The sequence below is a fragment of the Cervus canadensis genome, chromosome 5, assembly GCF_019320065.1.
Source record: "Cervus canadensis isolate Bull #8, Minnesota chromosome 5, ASM1932006v1, whole genome shotgun sequence".
NCBI classification, from domain to species: domain Eukaryota; kingdom Metazoa; phylum Chordata; class Mammalia; order Artiodactyla; family Cervidae; genus Cervus; species Cervus canadensis.
The window spans coordinates 68,871,800-68,891,418 of NC_057390.1; the positions used below are offsets into that span (position 1 = coordinate 68,871,800).

General features: G+C 48.6%; 2 protein-coding genes and 1 long non-coding RNA gene across 3 annotated transcripts; 1 reads left to right on the forward strand and 2 right to left on the reverse strand.

The window, feature by feature from the left end:
- Positions 1-3,533: 3,533 nt before the first annotated feature.
- Positions 3,534-5,127, reverse strand: LOC122441964 (glutaredoxin-3-like). Its single transcript, XM_043469140.1, has one exon. It carries the CDS (start codon positions 4,738-4,740, stop codon positions 3,736-3,738), a length of 1,005 nt encoding a protein of 334 aa, XP_043325075.1. The 5' UTR covers positions 4,741-5,127; the 3' UTR covers positions 3,534-3,735.
- A 1,770-nt stretch (positions 5,128-6,897) lies between these two features.
- On the reverse strand, positions 6,898-15,315 carry TMEM214 (transmembrane protein 214). The gene is made up of 17 exons (XM_043469139.1): positions 15,117-15,315; positions 13,912-14,111; positions 13,196-13,346; positions 12,774-12,908; positions 12,448-12,530; positions 11,940-12,045; positions 11,761-11,842; positions 11,361-11,462; positions 10,845-10,986; positions 10,322-10,413; positions 9,992-10,040; positions 9,684-9,797; positions 9,315-9,432; positions 8,708-8,804; positions 8,323-8,491; positions 8,047-8,198; positions 6,898-7,830 (listed from the first exon to the last, which is right to left on the reverse strand). The coding sequence occupies exons 1-17, from the start codon at positions 15,259-15,261 to the stop codon at positions 7,704-7,706; spliced, it is 2,064 nt and encodes a 687-aa protein (XP_043325074.1). The 5' UTR covers positions 15,262-15,315; the 3' UTR covers positions 6,898-7,703.
- Positions 15,316-15,781: 466 nt separating this feature from the next.
- Positions 15,782-19,408, forward strand: LOC122441967. Its single transcript, XR_006269512.1, has 3 exons — positions 15,782-15,881; positions 17,153-17,197; positions 19,084-19,408. It is a non-coding gene; the product is annotated as an uncharacterized LOC122441967 (long non-coding RNA).
- The last annotated feature ends 211 nt before the right edge of the window (positions 19,409-19,619 follow it).

Below are 19,619 nucleotides of genomic sequence, written 5' to 3' on the forward strand. Positions count from 1 at the left end.
CTTTTCCAGTTCTGTGGTCACTGCTGAGTTTTCCAGATCTGCTGGCATATTGAGTGCAGCACCTTCACAGCATCATCTTTTAGGATTTGAAAAAGCTCAACTGGAATTCTATCACCTCCACTAGCTTTGTTCCTAGTGATGCTTCCTAAGGCCCACTTGACTTCACATTCCAGGATGTCTGGCTCTAGGTGAGTGATCACACCATCGTGATTATCTGGGTTGTGAAGATCTTTTTTGTACAGTTCTTCTGGGTATTCTTGCCACCTCTTCTTAATATCTTCTGCTTCTGTTATGTCCCTACCATTTCTGTCCTTTATTGAGCCCATCTTTGCATAAAATGTTCTCTTGGTATCTCTAATTTTCTTGAAGAGATCTCTAGTCTTTCCCATTCTATTGTTTTCCTCTATTTCTTTGCATTGATCACTGAGGAAGGCTTTCTTATCTCTCCTTGCTATTCTTTGGAACTCTGCATTCAAATGGGTATGTCTTTCCTTTTCCCCTTTGCTTTTCGCTTCCCTTCTTTTCACAGCTATTTGTAAGGCCTCCTCAGACAGCCCATTTTGCTTTTTTGCATTTCTTTTTCTTGGGAATGGTCTTGATTCCTGTCTCCTGTACAATGTCATGAACCTCCGTCCATAGTTCATCAGGCACTCCATCAGATCTAGTCCCTTAAATCTATTTCTCACTTCCACTGTATAGTCATCAGGGATTTGATTTAGGTCATACCTGAATGGTCTAGTGGTTTTCTCCACTTTCTTCAATTTCAGTCTGAATCTGGCAATAAGGAGTTCATGATCTGAGCCACAGTCAGCTCCTGGTCTTGTTTTTGCTGACTGTATAGAGCTTCTGCATCTTTGGCTGCCAAGAATATAATCAATCTGATTCTGGTGTCAACCATCTGGTGATGTTCATGTGTAGAGTCTTCTCTTATGTTGTTGGAAGAGGGTGTTTGCCATGACCAGTGTGTTCTCTTGGCAAAACTCTATGAGCATTTGCCCTGCTTCATTCTGTACTCCAAGGCCAAATTTGCCTGTTAGTCCAGATGTTTCTTGACATCCTACTTTTTTTTTTCCCATTTATTTTTATTAGTTAGAGGCTAATTACTTTACATATTGTAGTGGTTTTTGCCATACATTGACATGAATCAGCCATAGATTTACATGTATTCCCCATCCCGATCCCCCCTCCCACCTCCCTCCTCTTGACTTCCTACTTTTGCATTGCAGTCCCCTATAAGGAAAAAGATGGAGAAGGAAATGGCAACTCACTCCAGTATTCTTGCCTGGAAAATCCCATAGACGGAGGAGCCTGGTAGGCTACAGTCCATGGGGTCGCAAAGAGTCAGACAGAACTGAGCAACTTCACTTTCACTTTCTTTCTTTCATAAGGAAAAGGACATCTTTTTTGGGTGTTAATTCTAGAAGGTCTTGTAGGTCTTCATAGAACTGTTCAACCTCAGCTTCTTCAGCGTTGCTGGTCAGGGCATAGACTTGGTTACCATGATATTAAATGGTTTGCCTTGGAAACGAACAGGCTAGCTTTAAATCCGAGGTTTGTGTTGTTACCCAACACACACCGGGATGCCTGTGGGCATCCACAAAACAGGTTAACATCTTCCCATTGATTTAACTTCATTCTGCTGCTGCAAAGGCTACCTACCATTGTGTCAGAGAGCATTAGCTCGGGGTGGTTTTCTTGGAGAGGTGTTTACCACACTCTCTTTCTTGCGGGAAGGTAGGGTCGGAAAGCAGAATGTGTTTAATTATGTAGCATTGGGGCTTTTGTTTTTGAGCAAAATTCACATAACATACAATTAACTATTTTATTTTATTTTATTTTTTACAATTAACTATTTTAAAGTATGAACAATTCCGTGATATTTAGTACATTCATAGTGTTGTGCAAATGATCACCTCTCTCTGGTTGGAAAACTTTTTTTCTCACTCTGGAAGAACACCTGTTAACCCTGAAAGTAAGTACTCCCATCCGCATTTCACCCAACCCCTGGCAACGACTAATTGGCTTTCTGTCTCCACGGATTTACCTTATTCTGGAGATTTCACATAAAACAATAAAATATGTGACCTTTCGTGCTTGATTTCTTTCACTCATGTTTTGAGTGTCCATTCTTCTGTTTATGTCTTTTCCCACCTTTTGGCTTTTATGAATAATAGTGCTACAAACATTTGTGTACAAGTTTCTGTGTGGATGTATGTTTTCATTTGTCTTGGGTACACTCAGGAATGGAATTGCTGAGTTTTATGCTATTTGTATGTTTAACTCTTTGAGGAACTGCCAAACTGTTTTCCACAACTGTTGAACAATTTTACATTCCCACCACCAACGTAAGAGGGTGCCAATTTCACCACATCCTTGTCAACAATTATTTTCTGTATTTTTTATTGTAGCCCATGTTTCAATAAATTGAGCTCAATTAATAATAAGCAATTTTCTGTCATTGAAGTTTTTTAAATCACCCTTTGACTAGCCATTTCTCATCTGTTTTTTACCAAAATTTATTGAAATATTCATCTTGTTGTTGGACAGTTTATATCCAAATTTTTCATGATTAATACTGCTACAATAAATGTTGTTATATGTAAATCTTTGTTCACATTTCTGTTTACTTTTCTATCTTCTAGAATATATTCGTAGGAGTGGAACTACTTGGTAAAGTAATATTAAACTTCATAGACTTTTGACAAGTCTTACTAAATTACTTCCTAGAAACATTATACCAGTTTCTATCATAGCATTCACTGAGTAAATCACTTAAAAAAATCTTTTTGTCAACATGATAGGCAAAAATAAGTGGTATCTTATTTTAAATTTGCATCTCTTTGGCAGTGAAATGGACTTTTCCTCCCAAGTCTATTGTTCATTTGCATTTCTTTTATAAAGTAGCTTTCATCCATATTTTTATTGTTGCTGAGTGCTTTTCTTACTGATTTGTAATTGGATTCAATAATTCATAATGTGAATTCATAATGTGAATCATGAATTCATAATTCAATAATGTGTTTATTATAAGCTCAATAAGGCATCAGAGGCCTTGACCAGCCTACCAACCAGGCCATTCCCTCCAACAACAGCAGAATACATATTCTTCTCAAGAGTACATGGAATATTCTCTAGGATAGCCCATATATTAGGTAATGTCTTAATAAATTTAAAAAGATTTAAATCATACAAAGTATCATTAAGGTAAACTACAGACTTCAGGTGATAGTGTTGGTGACAGTGATGTGTCAGTATAGGTTCACTGATGTTGACAGTGGGGAAACTGAAGTGCAGGGGCAACGATATGGTGCTTTTTGCTGAATTTTGATGTGAACTTAAAACTGCTGTAAAAAAATCTATTAAAATTAATAACTTGTGTACTAAAATAGTAAAAATACTATACTGAGGCATATCCAACATTTCTCAACGCCTAATTCTAATAGGTAAAATATTCAATAGGTATTTGCTCATACACTGAATGGTGAAAATTCTTTCTTTTTTTTTTCTTTTTTTTTTTATACAATTATTTTTAATTGAACTTGAAGATGTTTATTGCGTTCTAGTTTTGGTGGAAAAAAAGGTCACATACGTCATTTAGCACAGCCTTGTGAAATACACAAAGCGTAACTGGGGATGAGCATTTTCTCCTCCTAGTCCGTTTCTGAGGACTAAATCCTGAACTGCTTCGCTGGAGGAAGCCTTCCTGCAGTGGGTGGGCACCAAGTCTAACGTTCATTAATTTTCTCCTTTCAGTATAGGCAGCAACTCCCCATTTTCTTTCAGTTCCTTAACAATGTCCAGTCCTCCGACAAGCTCCCCCTTCACATACAGCTGAGGGTACGTTGGCCAATTGGAGTAAGCTTTTAATCCTTGCCGAACTTCTTCATCTTCCAATATATCAAATGTCTCATATTCAATCCCAGTACTATTTAGTATTTCCAAAATCTGTCTGCTGAAGCCACACTTAGCTTCCTGTTTGTTTCCTTTCATAAAGAGCATCACAGAAGCTTTATTTGTCAGTACTTTGAGACTTTCCTCTAACTTGGGGGCTTTGGGGCAAATCGTATCTAGTTCTTTAGATGCTTCTAGCTCCTTAATTATATCAAGTCCTCCTATGAGCTCTCCAGAAACATAGAGCTGGGGATAGGTGGGCCAATTGGAATAGGTTTTGAGGCCCTGACGAACTTCTTCATCTGAGAAGATATCAAAACTGCTAAACTGAATATTATGTTTGTTAAGAATTTCCACCATCTGCTTGCTGAAACCGCAGCGCGGCTCCTGAGGAGTTCCCTTCATGAACAGCATGCAGGGGGCAGCGTGAGTTAACTTCTTCAGGCGCAGGCTGAGGTCTTCCTTCGGGTGCTCACCACCACTTGGTGAGAAGGAGCCGCTAGACGCATGTCGCTGAACTTTTTTGGTCAACTCTGGGGCATGGGCACCATCTAATCGGTCGATTTTCTGAGAATTCTTGAAAAACAGAAAGGTGGGAACAGAACTAATTTCATATTTTTCAGATACTTCAGGAACAGCTTCTGCTTCCAACTTCACAAAAGAGACTTGTGGGTGCTCTTTGGCGAGTTCTGCCATCACATCGTTCATCTGAGCACACTGCGGAGCCCATGGTGCCCAGAAATGGACCACAAGAAGGGACTTGGCTCTGAGGCGCAGCAGCTCCTCAAACTGCCCGGCTGAGCCGACCTCCACCACGGCTGCCGCTGCCTCAGCCGCCCCCGCCGCCATGCTGCTCTGAAAATTCTTTCTTATACCTCAGGTCTGGGCAATGAAACCACTGGTTAAGAATGGAACACCAGATAGAGAAAAGCAAGGTCCTTTGTACCCTCAAGTCCTTTTGGGAGCAGAACCAGGAAGGCGATTAGAAAACGAATTAATCACTTTTAAGTGTTCACTTAAATCCAAACTCCTTCAGGAGAGATAAGACATATTAAAATGCTCAGAGGTCATCCAACCATTGAAATATCTGTATAATTGACAACTGGGTCACTCTGGAATAGGGCGGAGCAGGTATGCCTGTCTCTGTGGGAAATGCTCCATTCTGAGAATGATGGCATTTGGGAACAGGCTGGCAACGCTACTGGCATGAGTCCAGCAACATTATCCATCCATAGTAAGACAGGCTCCCCCTCCACCCACCCTGCTCTAAAGCTGAAGCTGTAGACAGGGTACAAGTAGCCAAAGGAAACCAAAAATATGCATTGAGACTCAGAAAAATGGAGAGAAGTGTTGAGATATAATATGCAAGTCTGTACAAAAACTAGTAACTAAAGCTAGTAAGAGATAATACTCAAACTGCCCTTCAGTTACATGATGTGTTATCTGTAGAACTCCAGCTGTGTGTGAAAAGTAAAGTGTCTAGAAGTGACCTTCAAGATGTCAATCGACTTCCAGTAACACCAGTCGTGTGACTGCCGGCCTGTCAGCGTCAGTGTGCTCCACCAGTCTATACTGGTTCAGCTAACTGGCTCAGCTTGGATTCCTGTAGAGTTGTGCTAAAGTGAAATATCTACATGTCTGATCTAGCTTTCATGGATAACAGGTGCAGTGGGTAGAGGAAACATTCTGACCATTCCAATATCAGGTATCTATCAAATAATGCCACTTGAGGTGTCAGTGGTGTCCCTGTGAGAGGCTGTGGAGACCCCAGTTGAGTTAAAGAAAAATGTTGCATCCCAGGATTACATGTTAGAAATTAGATGAACCCAATAAGGTAGTAGTGTACATGTTAGAAACCAAGGAAGCACTTGTAAGTGGGATTCTGAGTTGCTGGATTGAAAGTCCAGTCCGGCAGCCTTGGTTGGACTTGACGTCATTGTAGGGCAGTGTCACCATTTTACTGGCCCTGCACTGGTGCCAACCCAAGCTCATACCAGCTCATTTTCTACAATTTGCCTTGAATTCAGGCCAGTTACTAGGATTCACTCAAGAATTGAACCCATCTGTAACTGATTTTAGGTAGAGAAATGAAGCAGTGGAACATGTCTGGAGACCTGTGGACAGTCCTGCTAGCAGGCCTACACTTTGGTCCTTCGTGAGGTGGGGTTTCTTTTTTCCTGGGAAAGAATGGTCATGGCTGACTGCTACTACAGAAGCAGGCTTCTGCCCAGTGTGGTAATTTACATCCTAACAAGGAAAGGGAGATGTTACAGTCCTCATGACCTCACTTTGTGTCAAGATTTTGCTATGCTTGCTACTTTATAATCCTGGGGCTGAAAAATGGAGGCAGCACCTCAGGGCTGCCTGTGAAAGGGAAAGTGGCAAGCTGGCCATCACCCCTGCTAGTCATCTCAGGTGTTTGTAATAGAAACAGAACTCAGCCCATGGATGCTGAAGTGGGCAGTGCACCTCTAGTACTGTTTATATTCTTTAAACACTCAAGGAAAGAAACTTGAGGTGAGAGCTGAAAATCCTGTACAGTTAGCTTATTATAGTCTCAAGTCAAAAATTAAAAGGGACATGGGTGATAAACCCTTGACTCATGTGTCTCTTGGAGTTCTGAATCTTTCACTCATTGCCTATAAAATGAACCAATTAATAAATGAAGGTCCTGGCAAGGAAGGAGACATCCTCTGATTGCTGGCCAAGAATTCCTCTAGGACACTCTCCTCATCTTTTCCAGGCATATAATCCACAAGCTACCAAGGCAATCTTGGGACATGAATCACAAGGACAAGTGAGACCACAGCAAGCAAGTAGGGTGTCTAGAACGCTTGACAGGCCAAACTTTAGAATGATGGAAGCAGGCTTTTCTTGCCAGAAGCTCAACTACCAGAGGCTACAACCTTTGGGAGGGCAGAAGGCCAAAGAATGTGCAGGAGCTCACATTTTGTTGTCTTGTCCCCAACTGTAGAAATTTCTGTATGAAGAGGCACAGAGGAAAACTAGAAATCAATCTGTGTCCTTTATTTCCACCAAGTGGGCATACCCACAAACCACATACTGTGTCCTGTCTCAACAGGTTGCTGGATGGTTTCCTGGGCCTGAGGCACATGATGACCTGGGCTCTGCTCTCCAGATAGATGGCAGGGGTGGGCAGTGGAGAAGGGCTGAACACGGAGGTCGAGACTCCCCAGCACTGAAGGGGGACAGAGAGCAAGGGTGCAGGACCATGATGGCAGGGGCAGTAGGAGCCTTGAAGGACCTAGGTTGAACATTTTGAGGTGAGAGGCCTCTCCACCCAGGCCTCCATGTCCACAGACAGCCACACCCAGACTGTGGGGAGAGACAAAGTTGCTGCCGCCCACTATGGCATTCTTCTAGATTCTTCTAGAAGTCCCTTTCTTTTTTCTGCCGTGGTTAAGGTCTGGGAACAGGAATCATTTGTCAGAAGAATGCAGAAGCCATTTGCTGGAGTCCACCTTTTCAAGATGAGCTGTTTGAGGCTTCAAGAATGAGAGAGAAGGAAGTGGAGAGCAGAGACAAGAGAGGCTACCAGGCCCAAGGACAGAGGCTGGGAGCCATGTGCAGTCGGGCAGAACAGTGGTCAGTGGAGTCGTGGGTCGGAGGCTGAGATACCTCTGGGCTCGTTGCCACCAAAACGGAAGAACTGAGGCAGAGGCAGCCCACGACTTGCTGAGGAGACAGAACTGAGGCACCAAGTAACAAAGACGCCTCTGCAGAACTGCCGCTCTCTGCCCCAGCAGTCTCCAACGGTCTGCTCCAGAGCCCAGCGGCCAGGGAGGCAGGGCCTACTGCTGGGATATCATGGCAAGTGCCCAGTCCAAGAAAGCCACTGTGGTGTCCTGTAGGCTGAGCCAGGTCCAGTGGGCAGCCTCACTCAGCTGTGTCTTCACGCAGTCCCAAGTCACCTCGCCTCTGGGAGGAAAGCAGACATTTTGGGGGTTGGGAAGTTGTGATGTGCAGCTGTGTCAAGTCAAAGAGCTGTAGCTCAGACTCACAACATGGATCTCAAAGTGCCCAAGGGATGCGCAGGGGGCAGGGCAGAGCGAGAAAACCAAAAGGGGAGCTATGTCCCTGGAGAAAGGGCCTGGGGCCAGGGCCTCCTGCTGGAGCCCTGGGGTAGGGCCTCACCTGCATGCCTCGTGGCAGCGCTCCTGGATCTGGGCCAGGGCCTCAAGCAGCATGTGCCACGTGGGCAGCAGGATGCTGTGGTAAAGAAACAGGAGCAGCTCCCTCAGAGAATGGAGCAGCTGGTTCAGGGCGTCAGGGAGCTGGGTCTGTAGCTGGACCATGAAGAATGAATGTGTTAGAACAACAGGGAAGGCAGTCCACGTGGGGCTGCACCTTCCCAAGAACACAGCCATCTGGCGAGACCAGCCTTCTCTGACCTCCCTGTCTCTGGCTTACCCTCTGGAAGAGGCTGACAAGGCTGTCACCAAACCAGGCAAGGTGTGAGGCACAGTGGGCAGAAAGGAAGCCGATGGTGGCATTGGTGTGGGCCCAGGCCAGCTGCAAGCCAGGCCTCACCACGGTCAGCAGGTGGGAGCCCCAGGCTGGCAATGTCTCCTCCAGCCAGCTGTAGGGGAGACACAGGGGAGGAAGAAGGTGTCTTGAGTCTCCCAAGCAGGTTGGCCTAAGAACAGCTGGGGCAAGGGAAGCCTTGGGAAAGGAAAACCACAGCAGCTTCCCATTGATTGTCAATGCCGTCACCACCCTGAACAGGCAAGCCCTCTCACTCCCATGCCTCCCTCTCCCCACTAGGTCCCCCCACCCCCACCCCTGGAGTTCTCACCTGTAGCCCTGCAGGCTGTAGGAGTAGATCTTGGTGCATGCCTGTTGGCCAGCAGGCAAGACACCAGATGACTGAAGCAGCCGGCCAGAAAGGGAGGCTGCAGAGAGGGGGCCTCAGGTGAGTGGGGAGGTGAGCGGGGCAGGGACTGGGGAGGCAGGCACTACAGGCCCCAGAGCAGGCCTAGTGAGGCATGGGGCAGAACTGGACATGCTCACAGGGTCATAGAGCCGGCTCCAGTCTGCTCTGGAGCATGTGTGGAGGGAGGGATGCAGGCCAGGGGAGCAAGAAGGGTGCAGCCAGGTGGAGCCATGGACTTGGGCATCAGGAAACCTTGGGTTTGAGGGTCAGCCTTTCTATTTCCTAGCTGTGATCTTATGCTAATTGGTAAATCTTTCTGAGCCTCAATTTCCTCAGAAATTAAAGACAAGATAACACTACTCAAATGAGACCATGAATATGCAAGCATTTCTACAATGCAAAGCACAGACACATCTGTCAGAAAAATGTCTGTTCTGGAATGTGTGTGGGGGTGGGGAGTGGTACATCCAGCTCCGTGTCCCCAGAAAAAGCCCCTGGCTATCTCCTTTGCCAGCCAATTCCTGCTTACCCTGGAAAGAGCTGTGTGACCGGAAGTCATGGCACAGGAAACCTACGGCAAAGACCAGCACCAACAGGAGTAGCCGTGCCCAGGGCAGCCGGAAGCCCTGAGCCTGCTGCAACAGACTCTAGAAGGAGAAGGGGCAGGGAGCAGTGGTCAGAAGGGAGAGGGGCTGGCTCTGGCCTCCTAAGGCAGGCCTCAAGCTAGGCCTTCCACAGAGAGGATCCAGCCCTCACACTACTCCAGAGGTGGTGGGGGCTCCAGCGGCAGGTGGGACAGGAATGTTATACAGGTCCAACTCAGGGTGTGCAGAGACTGCGAGGAGAACAGTGTGTGGATGGTGGTGGGAGGCGAGGGCAGTGGGCTGGGCACTGGCACCTTGCAGGCCGAGTCACAGGTGACGACATCCTGATTGCTGCCGCTGCCCTTCCTCAGCAGATCCTGGTTGGTAAGCGTGAAGGACTGAATGGTTTCTTGCAATGACTTCTGTGTCTGTAGAGTAAGAAAAGTCTAGGCTGAGAGCGTTAAGATTTAGCCCAGGAGGGAACCCTGAGCTTCCATTCTGCTTTGTATTTCACGCCAAAAGTGCTAATGGAGCGCCTTCCCAGAAAGTGGGGCCAGTGGCAGAGGGTACGAACCCAGAACCCAGACGAGGCTCAGCCTGCCATGTCTCCCCAGCTCCTCACCTTCTTGGGAATCCGCTCCCAGGACCTGAGCAGGTGCTCCAGCAGCAGGCTGTGAGGAAAGCACAATCCTTTCCCATCAGGAGGCCCATCTGGCCCCTCCCGTCGTCCATGGGCCCCAGCTCCTTCAGGCTGAAAGACCCTCCATGCCCCGTCCCCCACCCTCACAGAGGAGCAGCTTCCTGGAAGCCTCTCTGCAAAGTTCCCACAGGTATGAGCCTGAACAACAGTGACAAACATCCCCTTCTGCTTTCGGACAGGACACATCATGAAGAGTGAATTAAGGTTTCTCTGTGTGGATTGGAGGTAGGTGACCCCCACCCCCCAACCTGCCTGGACTGTGACAGGTGCTTGGGATAAAGCTGCCGCCAGACGCTGGTGCTGAGCGGGTCCACCATCAGGCACTCAGTCAGGCTTCTCAGGAGCTGCACAGGAGATAGAAGGGAGAGACTGCTGGGCCCCAGGCTATGGTGGGGAGTGCTAAGAGTTAACTCCCCCTCCTAGTTAGTGCCAAGTGGGGCCTCCAAGGCAGCACTCCACCCTGAAGGGTAGAGAAATTGTGCCCATACCCTCAAAATCTCCAAGAGGCTGTAAAGGGAGGAAGGGGCTCCTGAGATCAACATTCACTTGTCTGCAAGGGACCATGAGAGACTAGTCAGATCTGAATAGGCTGCCTTTTCAGTGCCATTCTTCTGAGGGTGAAGCATAAGGGAGCCAGCAGTTGGCTGTTGGGACCAAGCTGGGGAGGGGGGCGGAAAGGAGAGAAAACAGGCTCCCAGTGGCAGAGCCTGTCAGCAGATAGGGACCTCCCAACAGACCCCAGGAAGAAGAAAGGCACCTCCCACCAGTTCCTCACCTCTCTCTTCATCTCCGGAGGGCAGCTAGGGGTGGCTCTGGACAGGAAGGAGGGGAAGTAGGTATGTAGCGTGGATTCTGGCTTTGCCCCAAATGCCAGCACCTTCAGTCGTGGGTACAGCTGACACAGCTGCTCCTGCAGGCTGTGGAGGGGGTTGAGAGGAGAGCTGAGCATAGACTCTAACTGGCTTTGGGTGCTGTGTCCCTTGTACCTGCCGCAAAGTCCACACCCTGCCCAAGGTGGTGGTCATGAAGGGCCTTGTAATGGTTCTGTATCTTTCTAGACTCAGAGGCTTCTTGGAAAATCTGCTCAGAGTCATGGGTCCCCTGCCCAGAAAATGCCCACAGGCCAATCACCATTGAGGGCCCATGTAATTATTCCAGGGGTTCGATGATCCCATGAACATGAGGGTTGATAATCTTCAATTGAGGGTGGTGGGAGGTGAAGGGATAAATATAGTGTCCTAACCCTCTGCTGGGGTCCTTCACAGCAGGTTGTGCCCCGGGACAGCTCTACCTGGGAGTCAAGGAGTTGTTGGGCATATAGGCAAAGTCCAGAAGTGGGAAGAGGTCCTTGGGGCCAATCATGCCAAAGCCCTTGGTGAGGTTGGGGTGCATCCTGTTGGGGAGGAAAGAAACAGGCTTGTTGGGGAACACCTGCCCTGGCTACAGTCCCAGCTAAGAACATCTAAGAAAAAGGGCATAAACTCCACTTCATCCCCCCCACCACCCCACCCCCTGCCCCACTTCCTGGCTCCCTTCCTTTCCTTCTTCACCACCACTTTCTGACTTGGGAGGAACTGGTCCTGATGCTCCTTCACATCTATGGAAACCAGGATCACAGCATTCCCTTTTGTTGAAATAGCTACCTAAAAACACCCCAGGCCTGCTGCTTCCCTTCACCCCCCATTACTCACAGAAGCAGCCGGTCCAGGTATGCAATGGCGAAGGGAGACAGAGACTTGATGCCCAGCACAGGTAGCATAATCCCCAGCCACACTGTGGAGACAAAGGTCAGGGAGGAAGCCTCAAGCCTGGACCCACTGGGGACATTAAACAGGAACTTCCAGCTCCAAAACCTCTTTCTTTCTTTTACCTCTCAGTCCCTCAGTGAGGTTGGTAAAACCCGCTTGACCCAGGGCCCACATGATGGTCAAACACTTGGCTGGTCGGCTCTGGTGGGACCTCAGCAGTTCCAGGAACTGGGGAGACCAGTGAGGGAGGCAGGTTGGGAAAGGGCAAAGCACCAGGAGCACCCCCAAAGCCAAGGAATAAGACAGAATTCAACTGGGAGAGGACAAGGGAGCAGTGTGGTAACGTGGTGAAGTGACTCAGAGCACAGGCTCTGGTCTTCACTCACACTTATCACGTACTAGTTGACCAACTCTACAAAGTAACTGAGCCCGTCTGTGGCTCAATCTTCTCATTTACGAAATGGGAATAGCAGCACCTACCTCATATATATACATAGTGCTAAGGGCGTTACCTATTACTACTTGTCTTACAGGACCTCCCGCATCCCTTAATTGGGTTCAACAGAGTCGATTCTGCCCAGTCTCCCCAGTCCTGGCCTCCCGATGGCCCCATCACAACCCTGAGCTCACCTTGCCTAGGTTCGTGGTGACAATCTTGGGCTTGTCTTGCAGAATGGCCTGGATACAGATGCGGTAACCATGCAGTGACTCCCCTGGAGATACACATTCTCAGACCCACATGTACTAATCAGCACCCCAAACCTGTAATCTCCCTTTCAACAGCTGAGAGCCCAGAACCCAGGCCCAGGGAGTCCTAGCATCCTCCTTCTTTTCCAAGAGTGCTGGAATTAGCATGTTTCTCTGCTAAAACAGAACCTCTTCAGTTACTCTAGAAGCAGGAAAGGGGGATAGGTTCCCAAGATGGGACTGGCCTAATTCTCACGGGACCCTCTCACCTGGAGTCTTATCCAGTTCTTGTAGCATGGTGAATAGACAGTGGTCGAAAAAGAGCTCCAGGGATCCTGCAGCCTTCGCCAGTAGCCCTCGGATGATGCCACGCAGCTCCCGGCTCACCAGGCTATAGGGATAATCTAGGGTCGATAGGCCTCACATGAGAGCTAGCACCAGAAGCCTCTGCTAGCTCTGAGGCCTCTGCTTTGCTTCCTGAGAACTGTAAGTGAAGGCAGAGGTCACTGCACTGTGACTGGCATCCCCCCTATTTAAATGAGGCCCAGAAACTTTGAAGCCGTGCTAATCTGAGGACAGCTCAAATCACCCAGGTAAGTCAGGGCAGTGGGGGGCATGGGGCTCAGTTACTAAGTAATGTGCTTACATACAGCCCTTTCAGAATTTTCTTCAACTCGTCTGGAGAACTAACCGTGAGGATGCTGGCTAAGTGTGGGTTCACTTGGAGGTACTTGGAGCTTGTAGTTGAGATAGCTGGCCAGGTCCTTCAACCACACGGATGGGTTCCCAGAGAACACGTTCTGGCTCTTGTCCAGTTCCTTCTGCAGAGCTGCCAGGTCCAGCTGCCAGGAACATAGGTCCCTCATGGTGAGTTGTGGGTGTAGAGAAAAGGGGCAGAAGTGGGGAAATGGTTGAATTAGGTGGTGGCAGGAAAAACAAAGGGTTTCTGCTTTTCGATGCAAGTATGTGGAATGCTATACTTTTGCTGCATCCAGATCTTCAGGAACTAGAAAACAAGACAGTTTTAACTGCTGATCTCAAGAACTAATACTCTTGGGCCCCTCACTTGTTCAAGGGGTAAAACAGAAGACAAGACGGAAAGTGAAAGATCACTCCTTCCTTGGTGGGAGGAACCACAAGCAATTTTTCTAAACCCTCTGTGTATCTCTGGATTTTCAAGGTTTTCCTCTCACTAATCTATGGTTCTCTATAAACTCATTCCCTCTCTATCCTAAGTGTAGACACTGCATCCCTTTGTGTTTCCATCCTTTCCTGAAGGCCTCCTCTCAGTCAGCAGTGTCCCTCATCCCACAGGTCCCTCAGCAGCCCGTCCCTGTCCCACTTCTTTCATCCTCTCTACTCCTTGGGTCCTCATTCTTCCCCTGCCTAAAGTCTCGGCACACTCACAGCTTTCAGTGCCTCCTCCAGGCTGCGAAAGCGGCCCTGCTTCTGGTTCTGGTTGGTGAGGGTCGCCACCTTCTTAGCCTGCTTCTTGTTCCCCGGTTTCTTAGGCTCCACAGCAGGAGGTGGAACCTGCTCCTTATTCTGCCGCTTCATGATTTTCTCAAAGCCCCGCTCATACAGGGTGCTTGTCGTCTGGATTGGAGCTGGGGTAATGACAGGCAGAGAAAGGGGGGCAGCCCTGAATCAGGAGGGCCTCACAGAAATAGTGGTCCCTCCCCACACACTGGCACTTAATTAATCTCCAGGGAGGAGCCTGCCTCAAAGCCCTTTCTTGCATCCTACTTAAGGAGCCCTCCTGGTGGCTTCTTTCAGTTACCACAACTCTTGAGTTCATGGGCTTTTTCAGAGACGAGGCATTTCTTCATTACGAAATCAGAGTATGGGAAAATTGGGTGGGTGGGTGGGTGGTGTCCAACAAAGAGGGCTGGCTTCTTTGTTGAGTGGCTACCAATCTGGGAGATCACGATTTTCCCATCTTGGTTCTACCCCAGTTCCTCTTGGCTCTGATGTGACAACTCTATAATCAACAAGTGGCAAGCTTTCTCTGCTTCTCCAGGAGGCTTTGAGGAAACAAGCACCGCTTGGAATAACACTTGATGGGTGTGGAGATGTGTGTGGTGGATCATTTTCTCCCACTGCCGGGCCTCATGAGCGTCCCGGTCCCCACGCCCACCCCGTACATGCTGGTTACTTAAGGCGGGGGGCCCAGTGTATGATGAACCAGACTGCCCCTCCGCAGCTCTCGGACACCTGCCCGGCGAGGCCAGGCTATAGGGCCCGGGAACAGCTGGCAGGGAGTGTGTGCTGTCTGCTGAGCGTCCGAAGACCGGAATCCCGGTCCCCTCTAACAAGTGATCTAGGGGAAGGCGTCTAACTTCGCTGGGCCTCAGTTTACTCATGTGAGTGGCGAGGACGGCTACGTCCCTCGCGCTGTCTACCTCTTGTGAGGGTCAAGAGAATCGCCAGGGGAGCGCCGGCTGAAGGGGAAGGTATCGATCGGCAGGAGAGCTCGCGACTCCAGGAGCCCAGGGGTGTTTGGACCCTCTGGGCCCCGGTAGCTGCTCGCTACCACCCCGGGTGGGGAGGTGGGGGGCAGACCCGGGGCCGGGCGAGGGCTACAGGGGCCGGCGGGCCGGGTGGGTACTCACGGGTCAGGTCGTACTTCCACACTCCATTCGCCTCCCCGAGCGCCCGGCGGTCCCCTCCGCCGCCTTTACCACTGCTGCCGGCCCCAGGCCGCCGCCCCTTCTTCACCACCTCCCAGTGCCCCCCACCCGCCGTCTTGGCCGCCATGGCTCCGACCCTCCCGCCACGGCCGCCTCCCCGAGCTTTCCGGTCCGGTGCGGACGCGCCGCGCTCTGCCACGTCTCCTCGCAGGGCCTCGCGGCGCGTGACGCCACCCGCAAGGCAGCTTGGGACTTGTAGTCGTTGGTGTTTGCCGGGTTCTTCCACGCTAGGGGTCGGCGCGACGTCAGGAACCTTTCTCAGCCAAAAAAAAAAAAACAAAAAAACAAAAAAACCAGCCAAGCAAAAGATGTTGAGATGAGAGGCTACTGCTTTCGGACAACTTTTATTGAGCCAACCAGTCCATCTTAAAGGAGATCAGTCCTGGGTGTTCATTGGAAGGACTGATGCTGAAGCTGGAACTTCAATAGTTTGGCCACCTGATGCGAAAAGCTGACTCATTGGAAAAGACCCTGATGCTGGGAAAGATTGAGGGCAGGAGGAGAAGGGGACGACAGAGGATGAGATGGTTGGATGGCATCACCGACTCAATGGACATGAGTTTGGGTGAACTCCGGGAGTTGGTGATGGACAGGGAGGCCTGGCGTGCTCCGGTTCATGGGGTCGCAAAGAGTCGGACACGACTGAGCGACTGAACTGAACTGAACGTGGAAGTATTGGGTGACTTGGTAAAAATTTTAACTGTTTCTGGCTTTCTTTCCGTTCTAGCTGTGCAAGAAGGACGGAATGAAAATAATAATTCTCAGCTCCTGGGAGAGTTTGTAGATAAAGTGCTCCCTTCCTTCCAGGAAAGTGCTAGTTTTTCTGTTGCTAATGATTAAACTTTGAGTTTAACGAGCTATTTTAAAAAAAAGCTATTTTGAAGGAACAAGGAAGGGTGGTGGAGCTTGAGGATTCCCGCCTTGAGGCAGTGTTTGGGGTGGGGTGGGGCAGGAAGTGGAGAGCTGAGAGCCCTTCCAAAGGAGGCAGAGAAAAGTCTGTGGCCTTGGGACAGCCAGCGCTGGGTTTCCCCTTGCAGGCAAGTGGGAAAGAAAAGGCTCTGACTCCCTCCGCGTAAGTCAGGCCCAAGTCCCAAGTGTGGCAGGGAAGCGATCAAGAATGGAAGACCTGAGGAACCACTTAAGCAGGTGACCTGCTCTGACATCCCCTCTCTCTGGAGGTCCCTCGGGCCATGCTTGTTGTATCATGTGAGACCTCAAAACTGGAAGCATCCCAGCAGGGGAGTATGAGTGAAGGTGAACTAGAAGTGATTTATCATGATTAAGGAAATGTGCTATTTCATATGCCCTACCATGCCAAGTTTTTTTTCAGTCCTATTCGACTTTTTACAGTCCTATCGACTGTAACCTGCCAGGTTCCTCTGTCCATGGGATTCTCCAGGCAAGAATATTGGAGTGAATTGCCCTCCTCCAGGGGATCTTCCCAACCCAGGGATCAAACCTGCATCTCTTAAGTCTCCTGCAGTGACAGGATGGTTCTTTTTACCACTAGTACCACATGGGAAGCTCACTATTTCATGCACACTCCCACATTTGACTATGAGATTCATACCTGCCATACTGAGGAACAGGCCAGGCAAGCCTTTATAGTAAGAACTAGAGTTTAACTTCCCACAGGATGAATAGTTTAGGGAGTGATGAATTCCTTTAGGAAGGAGATTAGAGAAGGCTTCCTAAAGGAGATGACACTGGAAATGTGTCCTGAGGAATGGGCAAATAGTCATTGGTTGGGGATTAGGGCAAGTGGAGAGAACAGGCCAGATGTGTGAACTTATGTAAGGAAAGGCCTACAAAGGTGGGACACAGCGGGGCAGGTCTGGGAGAGTGGAAGTAGTTCAATGTGACGGTGCTTCATGGATTTTGGAGGTTATGTGGTTGGAAAGGGATCTGAGCCCATATGCCAAGGTCTTTGCCTGTTAAATTTTGACTTCATCCTGCAGATCGTGGGAACCCAGTAGGAAAATGGCATACCTACTTTTGGAAAGGTAAGTGGGGACAGGTAAAGGATGGGGTGGGCTGGAGGCAGAAAGTAGGAGATAACCACCTCTTGCTGCTTCCTTCTGCCTGCCCTCCAGCCCCTGCAGGCCTGACCATCGCTGACTTTGCCTCAGGTCAAAGGGTCTGAAATGAAGTGCTTTTGCCCAGGACTATATTTGAGATGATCATTAATACATTTTTTTCCACATAATTGGTTTAGCTCTCCTCAGACACTGTCTTCTCTTTGTTCTACCTCTTCTGTGTTACATGTATGGTCACAAAAGCGACACTGATTTTGGAAGAGAAACAGAAAGGGCTTTCCATAGAGGCAAAGAAGGGGGTGTTCCATGGTAGAAATATAGAGAAGGGTGGGGAAGGGCTGTATTTCCTTAGAATAGTCCAGCAGGTCATCTATTGTACCTTGGCACCTAGGGGATAGAAGTCATTCACTTACTTATCCAGTAGCATTTCCTAAGCCCTTTCTCTACCTAATAAGCACTTAGCACAGAGGTAGGTGGGAGCTAGAGGACACACCTCACTTGCTTGAGAGGAACTCGAGAAACCTGTGTGGGAGACAGACAAAGCAGAAAATTGTAATTCACTGTCTTAAATGTTCCAGGGTTTGGGGAGGAGGCAGTGGCTTTACATCCTTGAGCTCTAGGTCTTCAAAGAGCAACCTTAGACACGAGCCATGAAGGGTGGGCTTGGGCAGGTACCCATGGGGTAAGAGGGAAGAATCAAAAGACTGGGTCAAGTTTGGGATGGACATGTACACACTGCTATATTTTAAATGGATAACCAACAAGAACCTGCTGTATAGCACACGGAACTCTGCTCAATGTTATGTGGCAGCCTGAATGGGAGGAGAGTTTGGGAGAGAATGGATACATGTATATGTATGGCTGAGTTTCTTCAGTGTTCACCTGAAACTATCACAACATTGTTAATTGGCTATACCCCAATACAAAATTTTAAAAAGTTAAAAAAGACTGGGTCAAAGAGGATGGGTGGGTGTCTGGTGTGGGGACAAGAACAGTGAGCTCACTGAAGCAGGTTGACCTACTGTATTGGTTTCCTGTTGCTGCTATAAGAAATTGCCACAAACTTAATGGCTTAACACAACACAAACTTCTTGTCTTATAGCTCTGGAAGGTGAAAGTCTGTCAGGGTCTCACTGGGGTAAAATATGGTATCTATAGGGCAGTGGTCCCTTGTGGAGACTCTAGGAGAGAACCTGTTTCCTTACCTCTCCCAGCCTCTGGAGGCTGACCAAATTCCTTCGCTCATATCTCCCTTCCATCTTCAAAGCCAGCAGTGATGGGTCAAGTCCTCCTCATATTGCATCACTCTGATCTCTTGCCCCACCCATCCCAATTTTATGGACTGTTGGCAATTACACTGGACCCATCTGGATAATCCAGGATACCCTCCTTATTTTAAAGTCAGCAGATTAGTGATTTAATTCCATCTGCCCGTTAATTCCCCTTTGCCATGTATTAATAACCTAACATATCCACAGGTTCTGGGGATTATAATGTGGACATCTTTGGAGGGAAGGGTTATTCTGCCCACCACACCCACTTAACCATCAGGGTGAGGTCCCAGCCTGAAGATGAACACTGGGCATCACAGAGAAACTACCATCTTCTTTTACTGTATCTACCTGGAATAGCCTTTAAAATTAGGCAGAAGAATTAAAAATGGTAAGAATTAAAAATCACTAAGATAAAATCATAATTTTAGTCATAAAGAAATAAAAGCAGGCTAGGAACTTGGAGGAGAAAAACAGGGGAATCAGGAGAATAAATTCAGAAGTCTCTGTATGTGGGAGTGGGAGTCAAATGGAGAAGGTGAAGTGAATGAGGAATGAACAGACATGGTTTGCTTATTTCAGGTTTCTAACTGGAGTCCCTGGAGAAATGCTGGTGGTCTGGCAGGAGGGTCTTGGAGCATGGCCGTGGAAGAAACAACATCCCAGCAGTGTCTTGGGCACACTCAGGACGGTGAAGAACACCTACCAAGGCTGGTCAGAAGCTAGAGGACAGTTCTGGAAGTCACACCTGTGTGGTCTTTGGGGATGAGCACAGAACAGTGAGTCAGGAGGTCTCAATTCTAGCCCAAGTTTTTACCACCTTGAGCAAATCATGTCACATGTAGGTCTCAGTCCTTTCCCCCATAAATAAGGGGCTGTTCTAAAGGGCAACCAAGGCTCTGTTTAAACGGGCCTGGTACCCACATTCAGCTAAGTGCCCTTGGTCCCTGTTGGACCTTCAGGACACTGGTTATCATGGCCCTTGGCTGGCACACACTGGGAATGCAGGGCTGTGCAAACATGATGTGACAGTTTCCAGCTCCCGGCTCCCATGAGAGCCTGTTCTGTGGAAGGAACCCCTTGGACACTGCTTTCCTCCTGGACTTCAGTGCTTAGAG

What these genes read in the sequence shown, in the direction of transcription:
- LOC122441964 (XM_043469140.1), bottom strand. Translation starts at nt 4,740, where the DNA reads ATGGCGGCGGGGGCGGCTGAGGCAGCGGCAGCCGTGGTGGAGGTCGGC.
- TMEM214 (XM_043469139.1), bottom strand. Translation starts at nt 15,261, where the DNA reads ATGGCGGCCAAGACGGCGGGTGGGGGGCACTGGGAGGTGGTGAAGAAG. An exon ending in GTGGAAGTACGACCTGACCC is followed by an intron (nt 14,112 to 15,116) that starts GTGAGTACCCAC and finishes TCATTACCCCAG; the next exon opens with CTCCAATCCAGACGACAAGC. An exon ending in TACAGCCTGCAGGGCTACAG is followed by an intron (nt 8,492 to 8,707) that starts GTGAGAACTCCA and finishes TCTCCCCTACAG; the next exon opens with CTGGCTGGAGGAGACATTGC.